General features: G+C 34.2%; 2 protein-coding genes across 2 annotated transcripts; both read right to left on the bottom strand.

Annotated features, from left to right (window-relative positions):
• Positions 1-16,101: 16,101 nt before the first annotated feature.
• LOC137653935 (uncharacterized protein PF3D7_1120000-like) lies at positions 16,102-17,468 on the bottom strand. The gene is made up of 3 exons (XM_068387565.1): positions 17,171-17,468; positions 16,522-16,892; positions 16,102-16,437 (listed from the first exon to the last, which is right to left on the bottom strand). The coding sequence occupies exons 1-3, from the start codon at positions 17,466-17,468 to the stop codon at positions 16,102-16,104; spliced, it is 1,005 nt and encodes a 334-aa protein (XP_068243666.1).
• A 308-nt stretch (positions 17,469-17,776) lies between these two features.
• On the bottom strand, positions 17,777-18,226 carry LOC137653934 (uncharacterized). The gene has a single exon (XM_068387564.1). It carries the CDS (start codon positions 18,224-18,226, stop codon positions 17,777-17,779), a length of 450 nt encoding a protein of 149 aa, XP_068243665.1.
• Between the last annotated feature and the right edge of the window lie 941 nt (positions 18,227-19,167).

Genomic DNA, 19,167 nt, shown 5'->3' with positions numbered 1-19,167 from the left:
TCATGACTATTAGAATTAACTGCATACCTAGTGTTACGAACAGGGCGGTACTGCCCGGAAAGACCTGAGTGTAAAGGGGGTAAAAATTATGAAAAATCTTATGCAACATGCGAAACGAACTAATTGAACGACGGTGCCAAAGATTAATATCTAGATCAGGAATAAGAAATTTAATGGACCGTAAGTTCCTGTCCAACAAATTAAAAGGAGAATCAGCAGCTGAAGATTAGACAAGAGAACAATACTCAAAGCAAGGTAGAATGAAAGAATTATAACTTTTCTTCAGAATAGATTGATCACTTAAAATCGTACAAGACTTTCTCAATAAACCAATTTTTTATGCAATTGAAGAAGACACAGACCTAATGTGTTTCTCAAAAGTAAATTTGAAGTCAAGAATCACACCTAAAATTTTGAAAGAGTCATACAGTGGTAAAGAAACATCATCAATGATGAGATCCAGATGTTGAGGAGCCACTGTCCTCGACCTACTTACAATCATACTTTGAGTTTTGCTAGGATTCAACTTCATGCACCATAATTTGCACCATGCACTAATTTTGACTAGATCTCTGTTAAGGGATTCAAAAACCCCAGATCCAGATTCAGGAGATGGAATTGATGAAAGAGAGTAGCATCATCTGCATAGTTATCGAGCTTGTTTGCAAGGCAAATCCACATGTCAGGTGTATATAGTATGAAAAGTAATGGGCCAAGAGGACTGCCCTTAGGAACACCATATATCACATTCCTATACTCCCTTGGGTGCCCATCATTAGCAACTCTTTGTGATCTATTACTTGAAAATTCAGTAATGATGGTAAGGAAAGACCCACCCACTCGCAACTGTCTGAGTTTGAAAACAAGTGTCTCATAATCAACACGGTCAAAGGCAGCACTAAAATCAAGGCCAATCATACAAATTTCCTGACCACAATCAAAGGATTTTTGTACAGCATTGGAGATTGTAAGAAGGGCATCACATGCTCCAAGACCTTTACGAAAGCCAAATTGCAAACCTATATAGACGTTTTACCAGATGTTCAAAAGCTTTAGATAGTAAAGGAGTTATGGAAATTGGGTGGCAATCAGCTGGACTTGAGCTACTACAAATGCATTTACATAATGGAGTAACGTTGCCAATTCTCCACAAAGCATTTAGAAAACATCTTGTTAACTTGCGCTAAATAACAAATAAATTTTTAGCCAAGAAATTTGCAGGCTTTATAAAAAACAAAGGAAAATATCATTTGGGTTTACACTCCATAAGTATCAAGGTTCATCAAGAGAGCTTTAATTTCACGAGATTGAGAAGCTAAACTAGTTAGCTTAGCTTAACCTCGGGAAAACACATCAGCCAAAAGAGATGCCTTTTCTTTTGGACAGTTAGTGACAGAGCCATCTGGTTTAGGTGAAAAAAGAACTGTTGCATCTACACCAGAGTGCAGATTTAAGGGTAGTCCACCACTTATGTTCCTGAGTTGTACCAGACATGGTTTCTTTTATTGTTAAATTGTATTCCTTTTTAGTTGAAGCATAAATTCTCTGAGAAAAATTTCTAAACTGAATATAGTTATTCCAAGTCAAACCTGATCTGTTACCCTTCCAAAGATGACATGCCTCCTGCTTCTTCAAATAAGCACGTCTACAGTCCTCATTGAACAAGTGTTTGTCTTTCTCTAGGTACCTTAGCACACGAGAAGGGATACACCTATCAATTATGTTAACTAGATTATAATTCAAAACAACAACAAATGTGACCAATTCAAGCCCAACAGATCAATCAAAATGCCATTCCGGTCAGCTTAAGATTTCATATAAATCTTACATGAGTAATATACATCAGGGACAGGCTGCTCAGTCTTCACTACTATTGAAATCAAGGCATGATCAGATGTCCCAACTGGACAATCAACCTTACTTGTTATAACGCCAGGGGAGTGGGTGTATATAAGGTTCAAGCAGTTACCAGACGTGTGAGTAGCTTCTCTTATGATTTACTCACAGCGTGATGCAGAGGCAAAGCCAAAGCTCTTAAGCCTTGGCGATCAGCAGGAGAAACAGAATTTAATCACTCCCTGTGGTGAACATTGAAATCACCAACAAAAACAAAAGAGGCCTTTCAATCATCTTCTTGTATCTTTGCCATAATGGTAAAAAGATAATCGAAGATAGATTCATCCATATCTGGATTCCGGTAAGTCGAACACAAATAGTTGTTATGCCTGCCACAAACGTTATTACCGGAATTTCATGCCATCCATGAGATTCCGGTAATAAATCTCAAGATTAGGAAAATATTCTTGTCATAAAAGAGGTTGAATAAAGTTATTGCAGAATATATATATATATATATATATATTATATATATATATATATATATATATATATATATATATATATATATATATATATATATATATATATATATATATATATATATATATATATTCAGCACCCGTTTAGGAAAGTAATTCCTCCCAAATAACTATACGTCTTGTTTGCGCATTAATGTGTATTGAGTTATAAGTTATACTTGAAATGTATCAAATTATTTGTTGACATCTGAACTGTTTTAATTACATAGAAACAGAGACCAGTCCTTAATTGGAAATTATTAGGAGTCCGAGTTTCATCTCGTGATGCTCGGAGGTTTTGCTCAAAATAAAGCTCCAAATAATGAGATTTCCAGATGGTAATATTTTGTATTATAATAGACTCGTGCGCATCTATGGTTATAAATAACGGTAGTAATAGAGAGCGTCAAGACGACGAGGTCTCGACCCAATGGATTTTACGTATCATCTTGATTCTTGAATGAGGGTAACTTTGTTTTGCAAACTCACTCACCTTCATATAGAGAACGAATATAAGGCCATCCCAGGCGGGGGCAACACAAATTCTAAACGGGAAGTTAGTATCCTTAGACTTTCGTTTATGTGGCCGATGGTATATTGATACCATGCGGTGTACTGTATAATATAGACTAAATGAAGTTTTACACAAAAGTAAAGAGATCAATTCAGCCATTTTCACGAGTACGATAGTAGTCAGATGCTCAGCTTAGTGGGAATGGAGTGGTTTTTGTAAAAAGAACGTTGGTAGATATAGACAATTCAATAACGAAAACAATATATTGACTTGACCAACTTGGACGTTTGATGGCAACTGAAATGCTTCGAGAGGCCCAGTAAAAGCCTGGTGATTTTACAGCATTTTGTGAACTTTCGACGTTTCTATGCAGTGGAAAAAACATCAAATTGTCATATTCATTTCGATATTCCTCGACAACCTTTTACGAGTGGATGGAATTGAAGGGAAATTACTTAATGTCATTTCCGAGTTCTTTATCTCCAACGCTCTTTAAAGATACTTTCTTATCATTTTCTGGCAAAACAGCTCCTGTTTACCCTTAACCCTCCCCCCCCCCAAAGGAATGACCTTCAAGAAAAAAAAAAAAAAACAGGAATCGCTATAACAATTTCATTCACTGATTAACTTTTGATATTAATGTCCTTACTTGCTGAACACCCAGCCCTTTGAACAAATATGATAGTGAAACAGATCTGGTAAACAAGCAATTCGCTAGTGAGAAAATCCTTTATAAATAGTAGGAAATACTCTTTTCTTCGAAACTACCTTTAAACTATTTATTGCCTCTGTGGTACGTCCTGGGACTGAACAGTGCATTCTTGATAATTTGAATCGTTTGAACCCCATTAAAATGACCTTAAACTATATTGTGAGGCTTTTACCATTTGGTAAGGATGCTCGAAACTTTGAAAAAAATGAGTCTTGGGTTGTTGAGTTCACAACCCGATTAGGAAGATCATTGTACAACTTGGTCACAGCTGAAATAAAACTTTTAGAATACTGTGTTGTATTGAGCCTCATGATGAAGTCATGACTATTAGAATTAACTGCATACCTAGTGTTACGAACAGGGCGGTACTGCCCGGAAAGACCTGAGTGTAAAGGGGGTAAAAATTATGAAAAATCTTATGCAACATGCGAAACGAACTAATTGAACGACGGTGCCAAAGATTAATATCTAGATCAGGAATAAGAAATTTAATGGACCGTAAGTTCCTGTCCAACAAATTAAAAGGAGAATCAGCAGCTGAAGATTAGACAAGAGAACAATACTCAAAGCAAGGTAGAATGAAAGAATTATAACTTTTCTTCAGAATAGATTGATCACTTAAAATCGTACAAGACTTTCTCAATAAACCAATTTTTTATGCAATTGAAGAAGACACAGACCTAATGTGTTTCTCAAAAGTAAATTTGAAGTCAAGAATCACACCTAAAATTTTGAAAGAGTCATACAGTGGTAAAGAAACATCATCAATGATGAGATCCAGATGTTGAGGAGCCACTGTCCTCGACCTACTTACAATCATACTTTGAGTTTTGCTAGGATTCAACTTCATGCACCATAATTTGCACCATGCACTAATTTTGACTAGATCTCTGTTAAGGGATTCAAAAACCCCAGATCCAGATTCAGGAGATGGAATTGATGAAAGAGAGTAGCATCATCTGCATAGTTATCGAGCTTGTTTGCAAGGCAAATCCACATGTCAGGTGTATATAGTATGAAAAGTAATGGGCCAAGAGGACTGCCCTTAGGAACACCATATATCACATTCCTATACTCCCTTGGGTGCCCATCATTAGCAACTCTTTGTGATCTATTACTTGAAAATTCAGTAATGATGGTAAGGAAAGACCCACCCACTCGCAACTGTCTGAGTTTGAAAACAAGTGTCTCATAATCAACACGGTCAAAGGCAGCACTAAAATCAAGGCCAATCATACAAATTTCCTGACCACAATCAAAGGATTTTTGTACAGCATTGGAGATTGTAAGAAGGGCATCACATGCTCCAAGACCTTTACGAAAGCCAAATTGCAAACCTATATAGACGTTTTACCAGATGTTCAAAAGCTTTAGATAGTAAAGGAGTTATGGAAATTGGGTGGCAATCAGCTGGACTTGAGCTACTACAAATGCATTTACATAATGGAGTAACGTTGCCAATTCTCCACAAAGCATTTAGAAAACATCTTGTTAACTTGCGCTAAATAACAAATAAATTTTTAGCCAAGAAATTTGCAGGCTTTATAAAAAACAAAGGAAAATATCATTTGGGTTTACACTCCATAAGTATCAAGGTTCATCAAGAGAGCTTTAATTTCACGAGATTGAGAAGCTAAACTAGTTAGCTTAGCTTAACCTCGGGAAAACACATCAGCCAAAAGAGATGCCTTTTCTTTTGGACAGTTAGTGACAGAGCCATCTGGTTTAGGTGAAAAAAGAACTGTTGCATCTACACCAGAGTGCAGATTTAAGGGTAGTCCACCACTTATGTTCCTGAGTTGTACCAGACATGGTTTCTTTTATTGTTAAATTGTATTCCTTTTTAGTTGAAGCATAAATTCTCTGAGAAAAATTTCTAAACTGAATATAGTTATTCCAAGTCAAACCTGATCTGTTACCCTTCCAAAGATGACATGCCTCCTGCTTCTTCAAATAAGCACGTCTACAGTCCTCATTGAACAAGTGTTTGTCTTTCTCTAGGTACCTTAGCACACGAGAAGGGATACACCTATCAATTATGTTAACTAGATTATAATTCAAAACAACAACAAATGTGACCAATTCAAGCCCAACAGATCAATCAAAATGCCATTCCGGTCAGCTTAAGATTTCATATAAATCTTACATGAGTAATATACATCAGGGACAGGCTGCTCAGTCTTCACTACTATTGAAATCAAGGCATGATCAGATGTCCCAACTGGACAATCAACCTTACTTGTTATAACGCCAGGGGAGTGGGTGTATATAAGGTTCAAGCAGTTACCAGACGTGTGAGTAGCTTCTCTTATGATTTACTCACAGCGTGATGCAGAGGCAAAGCCAAAGCTCTTAAGCCTTGGCGATCAGCAGGAGAAACAGAATTTAATCACTCCCTGTGGTGAACATTGAAATCACCAACAAAAACAAAAGAGGCCTTTCAATCATCTTCTTGTATCTTTGCCATAATGGTAAAAAGATAATCGAAGATAGATTCATCCATATCTGGATTCCGGTAAGTCGAACACAAATAGTTGTTATGCCTGCCACAAACGTTATTACCGGAATTTCATGCCATCCATGAGATTCCGGTAATAAATCTCAAGATTAGGAAAATATTCTTGTCATAAAAGAGGTTGAATAAAGTTATTGCAGAATATATATATATATATATATATATATATATATATATATATATATATATATATATATATATATATATATATATATATATATATATATATATATATATATATATATATATATATATATATATATATTCAGCACCCGTTTAGGAAAGTAATTCCTCCCAAATAACTATACGTCTTGTTTGCGCATTAATGTGTATTGAGTTATAAGTTATACTTGAAATGTATCAAATTATTTGTTGACATCTGAACTGTTTTAATTACATAGAAACAGAGACCAGTCCTTAATTGGAAATTATTAGGAGTCCGAGTTTCATCTCGTGATGCTCGGAGGTTTTGCTCAAAATAAAGCTCCAAATAATGAGATTTCCAGATGGTAATATTTTGTATTATAATAGACTCGTGCGCATCTATGGTTATAAATAACGGTAGTAATAGAGAGCGTCAAGACGACGAGGTCTCGACCCAATGGATTTTACGTATCATCTTGATTCTTGAATGAGGGTAACTTTGTTTTGCAAACTCACTCACCTTCATATAGAGAACGAATATAAGGCCATCCCAGGCGGGGGCAACACAAATTCTAAACGGGAAGTTAGTATCCTTAGACTTTCGTTTATGTGGCCGATGGTATATTGATACCATGCGGTGTACTGTATAATATAGACTAAATGAAGTTTTACACAAAAGTAAAGAGATCAATTCAGCCATTTTCACGAGTACGATAGTAGTCAGATGCTCAGCTTAGTGGGAATGGAGTGGTTTTTGTAAAAAGAACGTTGGTAGATATAGACAATTCAATAACGAAAACAATATATTGACTTGACCAACTTGGACGTTTGATGGCAACTGAAATGCTTCGAGAGGCCCAGTAAAAGCCTGGTGATTTTACAGCATTTTGTGAACTTTCGACGTTTCTATGCAGTGGAAAAAACATCAAATTGTCATATTCATTTCGATATTCCTCGACAACCTTTTACGAGTGGATGGAATTGAAGGGAAATTACTTAATGTCATTTCCGAGTTCTTTATCTCCAACGCTCTTTAAAGATACTTTCTTATCATTTTCTGGCAAAACAGCTCCTGTTTACCCTTAACCCTCCCCCCCCCAAAGGAATGACCTTCAAGAAAAAAAAAAAAAAAAACAGGAATCGCTATAACAATTTCATTCACTGATTAACTTTTGATATTAATGTCCTTACTTGCTGAACACCCAGCCCTTTGAACAAATATGATAGTGAAACAGATCTGGTAAACAAGCAATTCGCTAGTGAGAAAATCCTTTATAAATAGTAGGAAATACTCTTTTCTTCGAAACTACCTTTAAACTATTTATTGCCTCTGTGGTACGTCCTGGGACTGAACAGTGCATTCTTGATAATTTGAATCGTTTGAACCCCATTAAAATGACCTTAAACTATATTGTGAGGCTTTTACCATTTGGTAAGGATGCTCGAAACTTTGAAAAAAATGAGTCTTGGGTTGTTGAGTTGCAAATAGGGAATTAAATGAAAAGTGTCATGTAATCTTCATTTTTGTGGTGCTGTTTTGACGATTGACCAGAAAGTAATTGTGCCAGGTGAGCTATTTCAAATGTACAGTCAAAAGCAAATGCCCTGTCGTCTCCAGTCTCGTTCTGTCACCCCCAATATCTTTAAATTCCAGAATTTCAGGTGTAGAAGAGTTTGGTTGTTGGGGGGGGGGGGGCGGTAACGGGCGGGGGAAGGACGACGGTGGGCCGGGGAAGTACTTGTTAGACCTGTAAGGGGTGTGATGGTAGGGGAGCCACGAAAAATTATGAATGGACGTAAATTCAGTATAATTTCTCCAGTTCTTAATTCTATCATTATAATGATTCTAACTTATAATTATATGGTATGTTTGTTGTGTTATTTGCTATGCCATTCTCACGAACAACTTGTTGACAAAAAGGATCGATGTTTAGTTTGGAAATATATTATGATCCGACTGAAAAATCTTTCGTAAACACAAGCTAGGAGTCCTCTCTCTCTCTCTCTCTCTCTCTCTCTCTCTCTCTCTCTCTCTCTCTCTCTCTCTCTCTCTCTCTCTCTCTCTCTCTCTCTCTTCCCATATATATATATATATATATATATATATATATATATATATATATATATATATATATATGTGTGTGTGTGTGTGTGTATTAAGAGTGATTCTAGATGCAGAAAGTGTGGGGTAGGCGGATTGGGTTTTTAGAGTGGTTACGAGAAAGGAGTCATTTTGTTTAAAAGTAATTCAATAGCGATTCATCAGTATCACAATTGTTTTAGTTATGATTCCAAATTATAATTACGTTGTATAGACCCATATGTTGTGTTATTCGATATATTATTCCAACAAAAACGTTATTCGCTAAAATAATGAATTTTAGAATAATTTTTAAATTTTGGTCTGACTGAGAAACCTTACTCATACACAATTCACAAATCCAATAACAGTTAATTTTCTCAAGATAGCATATCAATAATTGGTTTGAAACAATTCAACATAAATGAGCAAGTATTTCAGGGAAGACTTATGATTGTGTGGGAAGTCAATCATCTGAGACCAATAATATTACAAATCATCTTCATATTTCTTTATATATTCTCCTAGTTTACAATATGTAATGTTAGTTAGATGTATTCATAGATTTTTTGGTCTCGTTAAGTATTTTTTGTTTAATAAAGATAGGGTTTACATTAAGGTAAGAAAGTGTGCGCCACCACAAATGAATTCTACTGTAGTTTGTAGATTTTATAGACAGGTCACTTAATGCTTGAAATATTGCATGACAGAATCTTTAGGCATTGTCTGTCCTAGGTACTGATTATATGTTAATAACTCTCTCTCTCTCTCTCTCTCTCTCTCTCTCTCTCTCTCTCTCTCTCTCTCTCTCTCTCTCTCTCTCTCTCTCTCAAATGTTGACTTAGGTAATGCAATGGTATTTTCTGTGACGGTTCTTTAGTTAAAAAGTGATATGCTAAAATGATACCATTACATGCGTGAAACAAGCACTCTATGATTGGTTAACTCATAAAACCATAGTGGATGGCTAGTGTAAGGTTTGGGAGAGAGAACCAACGGACAGAAAGAAGTAATGTTCATATATGCTGAACTGCTGCATACCAATTGTTGCTATGCTGTCTTAAAAAAATTAATTGTTATTGGACTCGTGAAATGAGCACGAGTAAGGTTTTTCAGTCTGACCAAAATTTACAAATTATTCCAAAAGTCATTATTTTAGCGAAAAACTTCTGGTAGAATGTTACATTGAATAACACAACAAATGGGTCTATACAACGTAATTGTAATTTCTAATCATTGCCAAAAATAGTATGACACTGATAAACGATATTGAATAGGGAGCTGAAGTCATGACGTCAGTTAATATGGCAACGGCCACCCTGGTTAAACACAGGAAATATCCTCGTGCTTTCAGCATAACAGAGTTGATTTCCTACTACTCTGATGACAAAAATACATAAAGCGTGATAAAAACCACTACATTTCAGATAATATACTGCCCTTATCCTATTCATATGGGATAATGACTGGAAAAGTCTAGTTAAAGTATGGCTGTGTTAGAACACAGGTAATGTCCCAGGTCTGTCAGCGCATTAAGCAGTTGTTGTGAACCAGAACGTTTCCTCTGCCCTACCCCACCATTTACGTCTTTAGAATCACACACACACACACTATATATATATATATATATATATATATATATATATAAATATATATATATATATATATATATATATACATATATATATATATATATATATATATATATATATAATTTATATATATATATATATATATATATATATATATATATATATCTATCTATCTATCTATCTATATATATATATATATATATATATATATATATATATATATATATATATATATATATCCTCCTACGCCTGTAGACGCAAAGGGCTTCGGTTTGATTTTGCCATTCGTCTCTATCTTGAGCTTTTAAATCAATACGTCTCCATTCCTCATTTCTTACTTTACGTTTACAGTCCTCAGCCATGTAGGTCTGTGTCTTCCAACCCGCCTAGTGCTTTTTGGAGCCCACTTGAAATTTTGGTGAACCAATCTCTTGTGGATTGCGAAGAACATGCCCAGACCATCTCCATCTACCCCTTACCATGATCTCATCCACATTTGACACTCGGGTTATCTCTCTTATGATTTCATTTCTAATCCTGTTCTGTCATTTAACTCCCAATATTCTTTTGAAGTCTTTTCTATCAAATCTACAGTATCTGTTGGATAGTGTTTCATTGTCATACCATGACTTATGTTCATACCGTAACACCAATCACACTAAACTGATATATATATATATATATGTATGTATATATGTATGTATGTATATATGTATATACTGTATATATGTATATATATGTGTATATATATGCATATATGTATATATATGTATATATATATATATATGTATGTATATATTTATATATATATATATATATACAGTATATATATATATATATATATATATATATATATATATATATATATATATATATATATATACGTCTGCGCATAGAATTGATGACTTATGGATATCATCAAGGCCATACCTGAATTCATTTTCATTTAATCTTAACAGTAGCATGAAATATTTCTTCAAGATTCTTGACTGTTAAGAGATTCTGTTTTGTAAGAAGGATAGAATTTTATTATTAGTAATAGACTACCTGTTTACAATAACTTATATCATTCCTCTTGGTAAGGGTAGAAGAGACTCTTTAGCTATGGTAAGCAGCTCTTCTAAAAGAAGAACACTCTGAATTCAAACCCTTGTTCTCTAGTATTGGGTAGTGCCATAGCCTCTATACGCTGGTCTTCCACTGCCTGGGAGTATAGTTCTCCTGCTTGATGGTACACCCAGGCACACTACTCATGATTTGTTAAAGTTTTTACAGTTTCCATAAGAAATATTTATTTCAATGTTACTGTTCATAAAATATTTCATTTTTCTTTGTTTACTTTCCTCACAGGGCTGTTTTCCCTGTTGGAGCCCTTGGGCTTATAACATCTTACTTTTCCAACTAGGGTTGTAGTTTAGTTAATAATAATAATAATAATAATAATAATAATAATAATAATAATAATAATAATGATAATAATAATAATAATAATAATAATAATAATAATAATAATAATAATAATAATAATTGTATTGGGATAAATTACTGTCTCATCATTCAAAAAATTTAAATCTACTTTAAATTGAGATAGAAATGATTATTAAATTCTGTATCATAAAAGTATATATATATATATATATATATATATATATATATATATATATATATATATATATATACAGTATATATGTAGAATTGAATGTATTGTGAATAATTAACGTCGGTGTGAAATTAATATTTAGACCTAAGCTACCATTCATTAAAAGAAACAATTATTTTATATAGTATGCATAAGTATATTGGCACTATATAGTGTTATGCTAGATATAAGTATTGATATATACATGATTATATGTTTATGATATTAATGTTGTATACATATAAATGTATATATGCATAGGTATGTATGTGTATATATGTATACATGTATATATGTGTGTGTATATATATGTATATGTGTATGTATATGTATGTGTATGTGTAAGTATTTATGTATATGTATATGTATTTGTATCTGTATGTATGTATATATATGTATATGTGTATGTGTATGTATATGTATGTGTATGTGTGTGTATGTATATATATATATATATATATATATATATATATATATGTATATGTATATATATGTATATGTATATGTATGTATATATATGTATATATATTTGTAATTTTGTGTATGTTTTGCTTATGTATTTATATAGATAAGGCTACCGCATTGACATATAAATAACTGTAATGAAAGTAAAATAAGAAGAAAACAAGAATATACCTGCCACTAGAAATGACCCTTTTTAGCAGGTGTCTAACGAGCTTTCGGACTCCTCCTACGCACACCTGAGTCAAGCCCAGGTAGCGGGTAAGGGAGTGTCATTGTTCTCTAAATCTCTATATGTATGTTCGTACTTTTGCTTTCCCTATAAAATGTAAGAAACCTCTCTCAATAAATCAGTCCTCTGAGGAAGTATCACGAAACTAGTCAGGACTCAAGTGTATATTCTGTATTTTCATTTTCCCTGTGGTTCTTCTGCATCTGAGCATCACGTTTTCCTGTGATTTTTACGCATATATATATATATATATATATATATATATATATATATATATATATATATATATATATACAGTGTATTTGTATACTGTATATATATATATATATATATATATATATATATATATATATATATACAGTGTATTTGTATACTGTATATATATATATATATATATATATATATATGTATATATATATATATGTATATATATATATATATATATATATATACCTTTCTTAAAAGAGGATACCTTAACCTGTTGTAAGGGTTCGTGTATCGTCATGATCAGGAAAGTTGTAATAGTCAGAGACACTCATAATAGGTTGGTTTGCTGTGAGCGATCGGACAAAAATCTCCTACCGTCACCAATCCACATTGGCCAGCATGGTGATGAAAACTGGCCAAATCGCGAGGCCTTTGACCTGCAGTGGACTAGAAACCGCGTTGTTTGCTGTTGTCCTTGTATGTATACTTAAACCCTGTCCACATGATTGAGCATGGCCGACGGGCAAACAGTGATACCAGACCACAATAGTTAGTTAGAATGAGGGTTAATGACGTCAGAAGCGGGAAAATTAAAGGCAAGGATCTGGCATCATAGAGTTTTTGCCAGATTCCTGCCTTTAGTTTTCCCGCTTCTGACGTCATTAACCCTCATTTTCACTAACTATTGTGGCGTGGTATCACTGTTTGCCCGTCGGGCATGCTCGATCGTGTGGATAAGGCTTTAAACATAAACGTAAACTCTCCCTCAAAATGCCAACGACAATTCTAGGACCAATAATAAAGCAGAAACCTGTGCTTAAATGTAGGGTAGACACACACAAAGGCACTGTGTGACTTCTTCCCTCTGCTGAGTCCATCTTGAAAATCATTCGCTTTGCATCTGGAGGGTTGGAATCCACTTCTTATTGTTTTGGATTTTCTATATTTTTCCTATGTTCACAGCACTAAACATATTCCTGATCCACTATTGCAGTACAATGGAATCTTCTTGAGAGGGACATCTGTCCACCTGATAAAGAAACAGTACAAGTGAATCTTTATCAAGGAACAGTGCATTCCAAAACAAGTGTGACTTATTGCCTCTGCTGAATCCATCTTGTAGATTATTTCGTTTGCATCTGAAAGGCCGGACTCCATATTTCATTTTGTTTATTAATATATATATATATATATATATATATATATATATATATATTATATATATATGTATATATATATAATATTTGAAAAATCTAAAAAAAATTAATGCTAGGGCGTTCCCCATAGGTGACACGTTGGGACTTCGCCTGATCCCTCCAAAAAATCGGCAAGGTTTACCCAGTCATGGACGGGCTTGGTTAAGGAGGAAAGCTCAGGAAAATATCTGAGGAGAGGATGAGAGTAGCAACTATGAATGTGTGGACAATGACTAGAAAAGGGCGGGAGCTGGTTGACCTCATGGAGAGAAGGAAGATTGGAGTGCTGTGTGTGCAGGAGACCAGGTGGAAGGGAAATAAGGCAAGAGAACTAGGCAAAGGTTGTAAATTTCATTACAGTGGAGCAAGTATGGAAGGAAGAAATAGTGTAGGAATAATATTATCAAAAGATTTTAAAGGAAAATTTGGTTGGAGTGAATAGGAAAAATGACTGGGAGCAACAATAGTCAATGTGGTGTGTGCCTATGACCCGCAAGCTGGATGTACAGAGGAGAAAAAGATACATCCTGGTCCATCTCCTCCCAGAATGTATCCTTCCCCTCCTCTGTACTTCCAGCTTGCGGGGCATAGGCACACACCTATTCCTGATCCGTTATTCCAAAGCAATGGAATCTTCTTGAGGGGACACAGCAGCCTAAAAGAAGTCAGGCTTGTTTCTTTTGCATCTGTCCACCTGAAAAAGAAGCAGTACAAGTGAATCTTTATCAAGGAACAGTACAATCCAAAACAAGTGAGACTTCTTCCCTCTGCTGAGTCCATCTTGTACATTATTTCATTCGCATCTGGAAGGCCTCACATAAAAAGTTATTTCCTTAACTAAACTTGAACTAAAGTAAACTAAAACTCAACTGAAACTTATACTAAATATACATAACTGTAGAACTCATCAGAAACTTATACTAAAATATTTTCCACTATATATGTTAAACATTTCTTTCGCTAAGTTCACAGCACTAAACTGAAAAATTCAACTGAAACTTATACTACAAAAATTGAACTGAAACTTATACTAAAAAATTCAACTGAAACTTATACTAAAAATATTTTCCCAATATATATATATATATATATATATATATATATATATATATATATATATATATATATATATATATATATATATTGGATTTTTTTTTATTTTTATTTCTTTCTAAGTTCACAGCACTAAACTGAAAAATTCAACTGATACTTATACTAAAAATATTTTTCTATTATATATATATATATATATATATATATATATATATATATATATATATATATTTATATATATATACTGTATATATATATATATATTTATATATTTATATATATATATATTTATTTATTTATTTTAGATTTTTTTTTTATTTTTTTTTTATTTTTTTGAAGGGGGGGAATTTTTTTTTTTTTTAATTTTTTGGGGATTTTAATTTTTTTCATGTTCACTGCACCAAACTACAATAATCGTTCCTTTACACATTACGATATCCTTAATAATAGTATTGATTCCCTGACGATGTTGATCCCTACTTGGTTCCTGATTGTACTGACGATGATCTTCCCATCTTGGGCGTCCTTGATTGTACTGCCGACGTTGGTTCCACTGCCCTGGCTGATGCCTTGTTACCTCCTGACGATACCACTGGCCACCACTCCTCTCCCAGTGATCGTACTCCTTCTCATGGCGTAGCTCTTCATCATGATCTCTTCGGTTTCCTTCGTCCACTAGAATAAGTTTAGCATTAACCACCTTTTTGTACTTCTCCTCGAATGCCTCCTGTAGGAATTCGGGTTTGTCCCGATGTCTGTCTGGGTGGAACATCATAGACAAGTCCCTGAAGGATCTTATAATCTCTGCTTTTGTGGCTGTCTGTTCCAAACCCAGAATCTCATAATGACCCTTTTCTTCCCATTCCTTCTGCAGTGCTTTAGTATCTTCTATGATTTTTAAAAATTTATCTGATTTCTTAATCTTTGCCATTTCGAAGTCCTTCAAGGCAACATCGAAAATGCAAAGTTTGACGAGGTGCCTTCCTCGTAACATGTACGCTTTCCACCCTTCCAGACCTTTCTCGATAGCCATTGAACAGTCCAAAACAATATCCATATGAGGAGGCTTCTCAGTGACTGAGTTCGCTCCTCCATACTCAGGGCTTCGGTGGAAATATCTACTGCCTCTTTGGGCCTGTTATTCATCTGCGCAAATAATCCAGTTATCAATAAGCTTTTCCTCTTATGTTCGTCCTTATTCTCAGCTTTATGAACTTCCGCCTTCTCAGCTACCAGCTTCTCCTTTTCTGCCTTCAGTTCACAAACTACACTTTTCAGTTTATTCAGTTGCTCCATGTTCTTAATATGCACCTTCTTAATTTCTTCGTTTTCAGTTTCAAAGTTCTCCACAATCATATTTCGTTCCATTATCTCAAGGTCTTTTATTTTACACAAAAATTACAGTTTTTCATAATCTTGCGCCTTGTCAGCGTTAATTTTCTCTCTTTCTTCCTTCAATTCACCAACTTCCTTTTTCAATTCGTCTAACAATTCATTTTTCTCATTTTGTTCTTTCTTCAGTGCTTCATTTTCATTTCTGATATTTTTCATCAATTTTTCATGTTCCTTCATCTCTTTTTCGACGCATTCAGATTCCAGTATAGTTTTTTCAGCCTTCAATTCACCAACTTCCTTTTTCAATTCGTCTAACAATTCATTTTTCTCATTTTGTTCTTTCTTCAGTGCTTCATTTTCATTTCTGATATTTTCCATCAATTTTTCATGTTCCTTCATCTGAAGGTCTTTTTCGACGCATTCAGATTCCAGTACAGTTTTTTCTGCCTTCAATTCACCAACTTCCTTTTTCAATTCGTTTACTTGTTCATCTTTCTGATTTTGTTCTTTCTTCAGTACTTCATTTTCATTTCTGACATTTTCCACCAATTTTTCATGTTCCTTCATATGAAGGTCTTTTTCGATGCATTCAGAGTCCAGTTCAGTTTTTTCTGCCTTCAATTCACCAACTTCCTTTTTCAATTCGTTTACTTGTTCATCTTTCTGATTTTGTTCTTTCTTCAGTACTTCATTTTCATTTCTGACATTTTCCACCAATTTTTCATGATCCTTCATATGAAGGTCTTTTTCGATGCATTCAGAGTCCAGTTCAGTTTTTTCTACCTTCAATTCACCAACTTCCTTTTTCCATTCGTTTACTTGTTCATCTTTCTGATTTTGTTCTTTCTTCAGTACTTCGTTTTCATTTCTGATATTTTCCATCAATTTTTAATGTTCCTTCATATGAAGGTCTTTTTCGACGCATTCAGAGTCCAGTTCAGTTTTTTTTCTGCCTTCAATTCACCAACTTCCTTTTTCAATTCGTTTACTTGTTCATCTTTCTGATTTTGTTCTTTCTTCAGTACTTCGTTTTAATTTCTGATATTTTCCATCAATTTTTCATGTTTCTTCATATGAAGGTCTTTTTCGACGCATTCAGATTCCAGTACAGTTTTTTCTGGCTTCAATTCACCAACTTCCTTTTTCAATTCGTTTACTTGTTCATCTTTTTGATTTAGTTCTTTCTTCAGTACTTCATTTTCATTTCTGACATTTTCCATCAATTTTTCATGTTCCTTCATCTGAAGGTCTTTTTCGATGCATTCAGAGTCCAGTTCAGTTTTTTCTACCTTCAATTCACCAACTTCCTTTTTCAATTCGTTTACTAGTTCATTTTTCTGATTTTGTTCTTTCTTCAGTACTTCATTTTCATTTCTGACATTTTCCATCAATTTTTCATGTTCCTTCATCTGAAGGTCTTTTCGATGCATTTAGTGTCCAGTTCAGTTTTTTTCTGCCTTCAATTCACCAACTTCCTTTTTCAATTCGTTTACTTGTTCATCTTTCTGATTTTGTTCTTTCTTCAGTACTTCGTTTTCATTTCTGATATTTTCCATCAATTTTTCATATTCTTCATCTGAAGGTCTTTTCGACGCATTCAGAGTCCAGTACAGTTTTTTCTGCCTTCAATTCACCAACTTCCTTTTTCAATTCGTTTACTTGTTCATCTTTTTGATTTAGTTCTTTCTTCAGTACTTCATTTTCATTTCTGATATTTTCCATCAATTTTTCATGTTCTTCATCTGAAGGTCTTTTCGACGCATTCACATTCCGGTTCATTTTTTTCTTGCTTCAATTCACCAACTTCCTTTTTCAATTCGTTTACTAGTTCATTTTTCTGACTTTGTTCTCTCTTCTCTACTTCATTTTCATTTCTGATATTTTCCATAAATTTTTTATGTTCCTTCATCTGAAGGTCTTTTTCGGTACAATCACTTTGCTTTATTTCTACTATTCTCTCCATTTCTTCAATTTGTCTTCGTAACTTATCATTTTCAGCCTCGAGATTTTCCAAGCGAGTAGTCCGATCCTCGTCTTCCATTTTGAGTTCATTTCCGTCCAACAGATCTTCGCATCCATGTTCCATTTCTGGAACATATTCTTCCAGAGAGCTGTTGTCCACATCTTCTCCAGCCATCCTCCTTCTAGCAAGCATAATTCCGCCGAAAATGACGGAAGCAGCAGCCATACCGAAGTAAAAGTTCTTGTTTCCATTCGAAAGGGCTTCTTCCTTCCTTTCTCCAAAGTCAAATTCGGTGAGAAGCTTGCCAACGAACTACGTTGATTTCAATTCATCTTTGAATCTTAATGCTTCTGTCTCCATCTGGTGCAATCCAAATTCGCACCGCTGTAGTTCCTCGCGGGCTTTCCACAAGCCCCCAATCAAAGGACAGCGCTGCAGCCACCTGCCGAGGAATTCATCCTGAGAGGCGACTGCACGGCAGTCTTCAAAGCGCGGCACCTCTGGGAGTAGCCATGAAAACCATTTGAAGACCACCGACTCCTGAAGAGTTCGCAGCTGTCCTCGCATGCAAGATTCTACTCCAGAAGGGCAGAACCTGCCTTTTGAGGCCAGACGAGTCCTCCTTTAAAGTTTCCGATGAGATCCATAAACATTGAAATCGCTTCGTTCAATTTGAAAGCCATATTCAATAATACAGATCCGCATCAGCATTATTTTGAAGAAATGGTTTTTCCCGCAAAACGATCTTCCTGGAGACTTTCAAATTCCTGGAGACATTTTTGAATCACCAACTCTATGGACAGATTTCCCGGATATTTCTCTCCTCAATATTCAGAAGATGGTGTTGAATAATAATAATAATAATAATAATAATAATAATAATAATTAATGATAATGATGAATAATAATAATTGATAATAATGATAGTCTCCCCTCGGAGACTCAAATTCCTGGAGACATTTTGGAATCGCCAACTCTATGGCAGACTTCCCGTGCATTTCTCTCCTCTCCATTCGGAAGACGGTGTTAAATAATAATAATAATAATAGTAATAATAATAATAATAGTAATAATACAAAATTAATAATAATAATAATAATGATTAATAATTAATAAATAATAATTAATAATTAATAGTAATAGTTAATAATCAATAATGATTAATA

Source organism: Palaemon carinicauda, chromosome 15 (genome assembly GCF_036898095.1).
Source record: "Palaemon carinicauda isolate YSFRI2023 chromosome 15, ASM3689809v2, whole genome shotgun sequence".
NCBI lineage: Eukaryota > Metazoa > Arthropoda > Malacostraca > Decapoda > Palaemonidae > Palaemon > Palaemon carinicauda.
This window is presented reverse-complemented; position numbering and strand designations above follow the sequence as displayed.

Bases quoted from the DNA above. Each gene is read 5' to 3' on its own strand.
- LOC137653935 (XM_068387565.1), bottom strand. From the start codon at position 17,468: ATGCATCGAAAAGACCTTCAGATGAAGGAACATGAAAAATTGATGGAA. The intron at 16,893-17,170 runs GTGAATTGAAGC...ATGAAAACGAAG, and splicing joins CGAATTGAAAAAGGAAGTTG to TACTGAAGAAAGAACAAAAT. The intron at 16,438-16,521 runs GTAAACGAATTG...AAAGACCTTCAG, and splicing joins AAAATCAGAAAGATGAACAA to ATGAAGGAACATGAAAAATT.
- LOC137653934 (XM_068387564.1), bottom strand. From the start codon at position 18,226: ATGGCTGCTGCTTCCGTCATTTTCGGCGGAATTATGCTTGCTAGAAGG.